Source organism: Octopus bimaculoides, chromosome 5 (genome assembly GCF_001194135.2).
Source record: "Octopus bimaculoides isolate UCB-OBI-ISO-001 chromosome 5, ASM119413v2, whole genome shotgun sequence".
Classification (NCBI taxonomy): domain Eukaryota; kingdom Metazoa; phylum Mollusca; class Cephalopoda; order Octopoda; family Octopodidae; genus Octopus; species Octopus bimaculoides.
The window spans coordinates 122,109,742-122,120,114 of record NC_068985.1 but is presented as its reverse complement, the minus strand read 5'-3'; the positions used below and the strand labels follow the sequence as shown (position 1 = coordinate 122,120,114).

Here is a 10,373-nt window from a genome sequence, read left to right as displayed (position 1 = left end):
GGTTGCGGTCAGGGCAAGACTTGTTAAGCGACGGTCTAGGTTTGGGAGAAGCAGCTGCTATTCCTGGTGTACTTTGGGTCGGGGCAAGCTTCAAGGATTGGATACCGCAAGACAGACTCACAGTCGAGGAAAGGAAAACCGAGGTAAGGCGATTACATCTACTCGTACGCACACACCACAAATCCTAAGCATGAAGCAGAGGCTGACAATAGTGTAATGTGCAATTCTACTCCGATTTTTTATGCTCACTAATTTTATTGTTTTTCTTTCAGATGACTTTCGCCAGTAATTAATGTTAGAGGTGTATTTTTAAATATGCTAATTTTTTATATCTATGCCTATTAAATATTGTACAAGTACTTAATAATTCCATCATAACTATTTCTGCAAATATGGTGAAGTCTATTCCTTACTGAAGTGATCTATTAAAGTTGAAACATACTCAAAGTTGTCTCACATACATATCAAACTGATTAAAATACATTAGTAATTGAGCTAATGTCTTTTCTTCACTTCATGAGAATTTCTAATTTGATTTTTGATATTTGTTGTATTATGTTGAAATGATATACATATATGTGCATGTTCTGAAGTGTGTGTGTATTGTATGTATGAGTGTGTATTTGATTAAAAATGTGCTGAGAATTTATCAAAGGTAGACTGATAAATACTTATTATTGTAATCAATGTCTTCTTCCAGGAAAATGGTTTCTTCACTGCTCTGCAGTATGCACAGAAACGGAAACAGATTTTCCATATTTCCACGGGCAGTGAAGAGCTTGAGTATGTAAACTCACCTTTTTTTTTTTTGTATATTAACTATGATTAATTATGCATTTTAATATCATGTCTCATTGATGATTTTTTACCTGTGTTACCAGCAGTTAGACCTCTGTCAAGTTTAGCAACCAATTCTTTAAATCATACCATAACATCTTAAAAAGAAAAAAATATATTGAACACTATAATCATTGATATTATCTTGCATTTGTTTTTTCATGCTAGAATACTGTTTGCAAATTTGAAGATTTTATTGTTATTGGAGCAATTTCTATTAAGTTTCCCCCTGAATTGTAAAGACATTTGTTTGTCACTTTCTCCATCTACTACTATAAACATGACTGCACTACCTTCCAAATACAATTTAACAAGTAAACAAAGTTAATAATTTTTTCATTTTACAAAACTGTGAAGGTATGTGGCCTAGTGGTCAGAGTGTTTGCTTCATGACTATAAGGGTGTGAGTTGAATTCCTGGACAAAGCAGCATGTTCTGTCCTTGAAAAATGCACTTCATTTCATCATATTCCAATCTAGTCAGCAGTTAATGAATACAGGCTAGGTACTAGTGCAGCTTGTTCTTCCTCCAGCTATCACATTCTGGGTACATTGGAGAGTCAAGAATGAGAAAACCAGGAGGGTTTCTAATGCCTGCTCATGACTACATAAACACCTAATATTAGCAAAAGCATGGCACATGTTTCCAAGCCGTAATCACTCACAAGTAAAAACAGGCTGTACTTTTTTTGCACATTTTTTTCCCCAAAGATGGTTTCACAAAATAATTTTTATGTAATGGATTTTTTTGTATTGTATCTTTTTAGTAAACTTCTAGGTGGTGGGATTGAAAGTATGTCTATCACAGAAGCTTTTGGAGAGTTTCGAACTGGGAAAACACAGTTGTCTCACACCTTGTGTGGTAAGTTGTTGTTTTAGTTCAAGTTAGCTCTGACCAAATAGATCTATGAGTAAAGTATTCCAGTAATGACCATCCCAATTTATTTTCAGGCAATGTCTACAAGACTATACTATCCAATGTAGCCATCCTTTTTAAGATGATTGAGGTTGGTTTGAGAAAAATTTAGTTGCTATTTCTAGTAGATTGAGTAACCACTTGAGGCACCCTCTGTCTTAATATGTGATTTGATTTACTCATTTCCACCTTTAGCACCAAAGACATTTGGGATTATTTGAAATCTTGTTCATAAATTTATTTTAAGTAGCTTTATATTTTAAATGAATAAGTCAGTTGTGGGGTCACATGCCATTACAGCACATTACTGCATTCACCATTTGTTGGTACATTCTTGGGTCCTCCCAGGTTACCCATTGAGCAGAGTCCCAGTCAGTTCCCATCTCCATGAGATACCACCTCATTTACCACGACCAAAGGGCCATGTGGTTGACCAGTACATGTCCTCAATCTGGTCTGATCCTCAGGGAAGAGAACATAATAAACAGGATCCAATTTGGAAAATTGAGCAACATGGTCAAACATTCTGAGCTGGCACTCCCAAATTGTACAAGTAACAGGACACATCCCAGTCTCTCAGCAGAGTCATTGGTTAGATACGAAATCTGACCAATAGTAACCCATAATTCTGTGAAGTATCCTGGTTCCAAAGGAGTTCAGGTAGCTCCCAAGGGCTCCAGACAGTGCTTAGGTACCAACCAAAATTATGTTGCTTCCTATACCTTTATTTGTGTTGCACTGTGCTGTGACTTGAGGAAAGGCACTAAACTAAGTTCACTTTGTTGTATATAGGTGCTTGTTGTTGTATAGTCCCAGGTTTGCTCTCATTGAACAGATTTGAATACAATGGCATTCAAGCTGTGACTATCTCTTCTATTTTTAAGGCATATCATCTCTTTCATTTTCTAAGATGGTGGGGTGTGATTTGAGGGAGACTATGCTGCTGTTTCTTACAGATCAAGCAGCTGCATAGAAGTTTTCTCATTACCTGAATGCTGTAAAGGTAAAGTTCCCTTCTGTAAATTGTATAATTAACAAATGTTCTGTTAGCTTGTACCTCTTCTCAGTGAGAAACATCCCTAGTCACTAAATCAAAATGAAATCTTCAATGGTGTTCTTAAAGGATGCTGCTGCTTCTACTACTACTACTACTGCTGCTGCTGCTGCTACTACTACTACTACTACTACTACTACTATGAACATGGCCAGTGAGAGGATTCTAGAAGGAGAGTGTTACGGGAAAATATGACTGAGGGTATTGGTTAATGTGAGGGTATTGGTGGTGATGGACACAATATGTGCGATAAAAGAAAGAAAAGAAAAGAAGAGGCTACAGTATCTAAAGGTAGACGAGTCAGAGTAACAAGACAGCATGTCTGTGAGTCAGAGGCTGGAGAGTGTTAGCGAGTTACTTCAGCCAGCCAAGAGGCATTTGTTTGGAAGTGGTTTTGGATGCCTCTGGACATAGTCATAGCAATGTTCCAAATGTGGGAGCAGTATTTCATTGTGAGTCTTAATTGAGCTTTATACAGGTTCAGTAATTATTGGAACCTGAACTATTTTATAATTCTAAAGAGGGAGATTGCCAAAAGAGATCGTTAGTGATAATGAGGCCTAGGCATTTGCTGTGATTTTGGGAGGGTGGGTCTAAGTTGCTTGTCATTCATGTTTGGACTTGGTAGGGTATAAAATTTTCTTATTTTTTATATCATAATTTATAAATAATAACATCATTCATTACAGGTTTTCAATGGGCCAATCACTGGTTCATTTCATTTCTGATGATGAGAGCAAAAGTTGTTTATTATTCTGTGGAAAGCAGATATTATGAAAAACTTAATTCAAAGAATGTTTTTTTTTATTTCTTACTTTCATTTTGGTTTCTTCAATAACATTTACAACTTTCTTCAATATACAACAGCTTGAGATATACACATACAAACATATATATATATATATATATATACCTCCCCACCATATATATATATATATGTGTGTGTATGTGTATGAAACTTCCTCTTAGTTTCCATCTACTAATTTTCACTTAATCCAAAGCTATACAAGAAGATACTTGGCAAAGATGATGCACAGTTGGATCAAATCCAAGATCATGTGCTTGTGAAACAAACTTCTTAACCATACTGCTGTCTATAATGTGCAGTTTCTTGAAATGTGTATTAAATTGTATTTTAATCTTTAATTTCTAGTTACTGCACAGCTACCTGGGATACATGGTTACACTGGAGGTAAAGTGGTATTTGTTGACACAGAAAATACATTGTATCCTTGGATTAAATTTGGTAGAAATACTTTATACGATAAAATATGTAATTATGTAAAAAACAAAGGAACTGAACAGAATAAAATTGTCACCTGATTGGCATCCGTGCCGGTGGCATATAAAAAGCACCATTCGAGTGTGGTTGTTACCAGTGCCGCCTGACTGGCTCCCGTGCCAGTGGCACATAAAAGCATCATTCAAGCATGCTCAATGCCAGTACTGCCCGGCTGGCCCTCGTGCTGGTGGCATGGTTGGTGTTGGGAAGGGCATCCAGCTGTAGAAATATTGCCAGATTGGATTGGAACCTGGTGCAGCCTTCTGGCTCGCCAGCCCTCAGTCAAACCGTCCAACCCATGCCAGCATGGAAAGTGGACATTAAATGACGACGATAATGCTGGTTCAACAGCTTGATAACTTGGAATATAGAAAGAAGAATTGTGCTGATTACATATTTATAAATATGTACTGAGAGAGAAAGAGAGAGAGAGTTTCTTGTGCACACCCATGCCTACTCTAAATAAATTTGTCTTTAACATGATTAAGTCGTCCTGATCGCTTGAGAGACATTGCAGATCGTTTTAATCTAGATCAAGAGGCAGTTCTGGATAATGTATTATATGCCAGAGCATATACCAGTAAGTATTATTCAATTTATACCATATCATTTCATTATATACAAATAGATTAATGAAAATTATTTTATCAACACTAAAAATTAGTGTTAACATATTTAATACTAGGAGCATTAAAAAGTTAATTGTACATAATTATGTGGTAAGGAAAAATGATATTAACCAGCAATTGATATTTCATGCAGTATCAGAGATAAATTTGAATAAGATTTGGTGTTGTCATGATCAAATTAGTGAAGCAAAGGCTTCATTGTACACTTTTGTCTTTTTAATACTTAGTGAAGGCCTCTGAGACTGGCAGATGGGTGGGAGAGAGAAAGATATCTTCAAATTAGAGACCTAGCCTGAATGCTTGCAATAGAGTAGAATCCTCTGCTAAAGACACCCAAACAAAGGTTTCCACTTTATTGGAAGCATTAAGACTAGGTCTCTGGTTTGAGGATACTACTTTAAATATATAGACAAGATTTCTTCTTCATAATTAATGGATTATCATGCAGTATAGTATTTCTGTAACCAATGAAATATAATTCCTGTCAACTACTGGGGTCGATTCCTATAATGTAACCTAGATGCGAATGGAATTATAATAGAAGATATACACATACATACACACACACATACATACATACACACACACAAGGTATGTGTTTTGCTAGTTGCTAGTAGCCTATATATATGTATATATATCATCACCATCATTTAATGTCCATCTTCTATGCTGGCATGTGTTGGATGGTTTGACAGGAGCCAGCCAGGCAGAAGACTACACAAGGCTTCTGTGTCTGTTCTGGTATGTTTTTTACCGCTGGATGGTCTTCCACCCCACGGAGTAGACTGAGTGGAGACAGCAAGAATGCAAGAGAGAGAGAGAGAGCAGGAGAGAGATTGGTGGTGAAGTGCCAGGCTATACTCACATGAATGGGGATCAGAGCATTATAAAGTAATCAGATGGTGATATTAAGGAAAAGTTTGAAATGTTTAATTTTAATTAAAATCTAAAAAATTAAACCAAAAATCTACAATTGTTGTAGTTTAGCCCTGATCAACCAAATCAAGCATATGACCAAAGGTATTTCAGAATCTTGTCTCTTTTGGAATCTTTAGAATTACATTAGCTAATGTTGACCCTTTTTAAGATGATGCAATACAATTTGTGGGTGATTTTTGTGTTTTCCTAGTTGGTTGGATGATCACATAAAGATTACTCCACTGGTTCATTAAATCTAGTGTTCTTAAAATATTTTAAGGGTCCATAAGAGAATGATTAAGTTAGTTTCAGACTCAAAACAATATGTGTTTTCATTCAGAAACTATCTTATTTACCTGTTGCAGGTGAACACCAATATGAACTTTTGGATTTTGTGGCTGCCAAGTTTTATGAGGAACCTGGAATATTTAAACTGATGGTAAAATTGTCTTTTATCAACATTCAAACAATGTAAATTTAAGTACTTTGTGGGGACACCATAAAAAGTAAAGAGGTTTATGTTTTATTTTAAATTGTTGTAAGAGATATCAACCTATAAAGTCAAGTCATTAAAAGTAGGAAGAGCATCAAGCTGCAAAAACGTTTTTCTCTTAACAAAAAGACAGGGAAAATAGATGTAAGAGTAGCCTGCAAACACATGCACATACAACATTATTAAAATTGCTGAATAAATGTTGTGGGGTCCTCTACAAGAACCAGCTTGTCTCTCCCTCCTGTACTCTATATCCTCATTTCTTCATATATATGCTGCCCCACACCCCCAACCCTCACCTGGGGTTTTGTAGTCTCATGAAATGCAAGGTGACCTTACTAGTGCTGGTGTATGAAAAAAATACTCTGTACATAGTGCTGAGTGGTTGGTGTTAAGGAAGGTATCCAGCTGTAGAGACCATACCAAAGAAGACACAGGAGCATGATGTGGCCCTTGGACCCATTAGATCCTGTCAAACCATCCAGCTCATGCCAGCATGGAACATGGACATTAAATGATGATGATGGTGTATTGTGAAAACAATGAATTACTGCTCAATATGTATGAATAGCAATGGCTTTTGATTGAAATGTGATTGACTTTTGAAGCTAAAGGCATAAATATCACAGAAGAACAAGTGCTTCTCTTTATTATTTAGTCAGGAGTGAAGGGCAGTGTGCATGGTCCTTTACATGACACCTGAGAGTGGCAAAAGGGAAGGAGAAAGGCATTTTCATATTGGCGACCTTGCCAGAATGCTAGCGATGAAGTGGATTCTACTGAAAGGCACTCATAACTGAATTAAGTCTACCACCCATGTAAGCAATATCTGGTTTCAAACTCAGAAATCATAGAATTGGAACAAACACTACAAGGCATAACCTTCCATACTCTAAGGTTTCATCATCCTTGACTGGTTCTGTATTTATAGATCCTGGAAGGATGAAAGGCAAAGCTGACCTAGGCAAAATTTGAACTCAAGATGCAGTTGTCTTAATATTCAAATTTATCAGTCCAGCTGGACATCCAAGGCCTTATAGGTATAACATTCTGGTATCTTGGAGATGATGGTGGGAATGTACATAATCCTAAAGAGACATAATAAGATCAAAACATGTGGACTTGAAGTTAGATACGTATAACTTGTCATTAATTTTAGTGTCATAACTTCAATAATATTCTACAGCAAGAATCAATTCACTTGAACATAGTACTACAATAATCCAGAGTTGTCTCCCTTGACTTGCTTAACCAGAATTAGTCATTTAGATAATATTTTTCTTCTCAATAAGATGAATTAAAATGTTTTGACTCCCTGCTTCAAGTATGTTTGCATTAGGAGTATGTTAATGTTTTATGCAGCAGGCATTGCTAGTTATTTTCTCTTAGACATTCTTTGAGAAATATACTCAGATATACTAGAAACAACCTCAAATATAGAGTAGGTTTGTGATTTGAAAAAAAGAGGGATGAAGGACAAGGGTGAAAATAGAGAGTACGGAAATGTCACTTTTTTTTTTTTTTTTTTTTTTTTTTCACAAGGTTGTTGATTCTGTTATGGCTTTATTTCGTGTTGATTTCTGTGGACGAGGAGAACTGGCTGACAGACAGCAGAAACTTGGTCAACTTCTATCACGACTTCAAAAAATAGCAGAAGGTAAATTCTAAGTTCCTGCCTAAATATTCTGTTGACTGATTATATTTTGATTCATATATTCTGCTCACTTGTTTTTGTGGTTATGTGTGTGTGTGTGTGTGTGTGCATGAGTGCATGCATGTGTATATCAGCATCATCATCATCATCACTTAACATCTGTCTTCCATGCTGTCATGGGTTGTAATGGTTTGACATGATCCAATGAGCTGGGGAACCTTTGTAGTAAGAACATACTCCATTGTAATATTATAAATCTTATTAAGGAGACCAGCTGGCAGAAACGTTAGCATGCCGGGCGAAATGCTTAGTGGTATTTCGTCTGTCTTTATGTTCTGAGTTCAAATTCTGCTGAGGTCAACTTTGTCTTTCATCCTTTTGGAGTCGATAAATTAAGTACCAGTTGCATACTGGGTCAATCTAATTGACTGGTTCCCTCCACAAAAATTTTGGGCCTTGTGCCTAGAGTAGAAAAGAATATTATAAATCTTATTTATTCCTTTACGTATTTCTGTTCAAATATTTTTATGTATTGTACTGAGTATATTTAGAAATTGCTATTTTCATGTATAAGTGTAGATATGTTACTTTTTTTCTGTCTTGGAAAAATCAGGATACATTCTCTCTCTCTTTATCATATGAAATTCATTAAGAAAAATTAATTTTGCAAAATGGAAGTTCCTGTCAGATTTCCAGGAATGTATCACTTTCATAATGTGGAGAACTCCTATAATTTTTGAATATCATCATCATCATCATCGTTTAACGTCTGCTTTCCATGCTAGCATGGGTTGGAAGATTTGATTGAGGACTGGTGAAACCGGATGGCAACACCAGGCTCCAATCTGATCTGGCAGAGTTTCTACAGCTAGACGCCCTTCCTAACGCCAACCACTCAGAGAGTGTAGTGGGTGCTTTTACATGTCACCCGCATGAAAATGGCCACGCTCGAAATGGTGTCTTTTATGTGCCACCCACACAAGAGCCAGTCCAGGGGTACTGGCAATGATCTCGCTCGAAAACCCTACAAAGGCCAGTCAGGCGGTACTGGCAACGGTCACACTCAAGATGGTACATCTTATGTGCCACCCGCACAAGAGCCAGTCCAGGGGCCCTGGCAACGATCTCACTTGGCTTGCCGGGTCTTCTCACGCACAGCACATTTCCAAAGGTCTTGGTCAGTAGTCATCGCCTCGGTGAGGCCCAATGTTCGAAGGTCTTGCCTCACCACAGGTCTTCCTGGGCCTACCTCTTCCACGGGTTCCCTCAACTGATTAGTATATTTTATTAATACCTCTGTCATATTATTGAAGACTAGGTCTTCAGAGTCATTTGTGCATACTCCTAAAAGAAAAAAAAGACTGGTAATCCCCATCCAGGCCATCCCTTGATTGCATTTTAAACTTCAAAGGATAAAATCGTTTTATTTATTAAAAAATCTCCTGCCAGAATATATCTCAGTCTATCAGCATTAGTGTAGGGCAGATGTTTTCAACATGGGTGGTACCATCCTAAGGGAGCACTGGGCATGTCGAAGGGGGTATTAGGCTTTAGGGGACTGTGAAGTAACATAATTAACATATTAAATTTTACCTACGGTAATAATTATATTTATACATGATAAAACTAGTAATAGTTATTAAAATAAAATGAGATTACATTAGGCACGGGGAAGTCATTAACTTGCTATGTATAAAGTAAATTTACAACTTTTGTCTTTCTTCATTTTTTATCATTTCACTGTTAAAAGCTTATACAATCCATTTTTAGAGAAAAATTTATATCCATATTAAATAAGTTTAGTCTTGATATCTCCCTCACCACTTAGTGGGGTGCTAGGCATAACAAATACTCAAAGATGTTGGGCAGTGGGAATTTGAAAAAAATGACAAAGAGCCACTGGTGTAGGTAAATGGGAAAATTAAATTGGATCTGCCATTACTGTTGATATTCCATGTTTTAGCTACTATTTGCTTCTTTCTCTCAACCAGAATATAATGTTGCTATGTTCATTACTAATCAGATGACAGCTGATCCAGGAGCAAACATGATGTAAGTAGTACAGCTAAGAATATTCCCGGGTATATACCAAAATAACTCTCTAAATGTGGCTACTTTTTGTTTTCCTTTCTTTCTCGAGGCATTCATTCTTTCCAACTACCCTCTCCAACTATAGCTTCTCCTTTTGTTTACTACCCAGCCTGGACAGATGAGCCTCTCATATCACCTCTCCTAGTTTCCTTCCTCCACTTCCGTTTCTTCATTTACTCTAATGGCCTCAACTGGGCTTCTTTCACTGTTTTCTTATGATTGCATACATAGGCTTGATGTTTCTGCATCTTCAAATATATGATGCATGAATTCATCATCATCATCATCGTTTAACGTCCGCTTTCCATGCTAGCATGGGTTGGACGATTTGACTGAGGACTGGTGAAACCGGATGGCAACACCAGGCTCCAGTCTGATTTGGCAGAGTTTCTACAGCTGGATGCCCTTCCTAACGCCAACCACTCAGAGAGTGTAGTGGGTGCTTTTACGTGTCACCCGCACGAAAACGGCCACGCTCGAAATGGTGTCTTTTATGTGCC

At 37.0% G+C, this 10,373-nt stretch overlaps 1 protein-coding gene across 4 annotated transcripts in view; it reads left to right on the top strand.

Moving 5' to 3' along the window:
* The window catches only part of LOC106882138 (meiotic recombination protein DMC1/LIM15 homolog), a 26,135-nt gene that overhangs the window by 12,480 nt on the left and 3,282 nt on the right, over nucleotides 1-10,373 (top strand). For 3 of the 4 annotated variants that reach the window (XM_014932711.2, XM_014932709.2, XM_014932710.2), the window contains exons 6-12: nucleotides 701-783; nucleotides 1,604-1,698; nucleotides 3,960-4,032; nucleotides 4,577-4,668; nucleotides 6,001-6,074; nucleotides 7,671-7,785; nucleotides 9,774-9,834. In XM_014932711.2, coding sequence (XP_014788197.1) covers nucleotides 701-783; nucleotides 1,604-1,698; nucleotides 3,960-4,032; nucleotides 4,577-4,668; nucleotides 6,001-6,074; nucleotides 7,671-7,785; nucleotides 9,774-9,834 — 593 coding nt within the window. The remainder of the gene's footprint in view (nucleotides 1-700; nucleotides 784-1,603; nucleotides 1,699-3,959; nucleotides 4,033-4,576; nucleotides 4,669-6,000; nucleotides 6,075-7,670; nucleotides 7,786-9,773; nucleotides 9,835-10,373) is intronic. The other variant, XR_001410954.2, reaches the window with a different exon arrangement.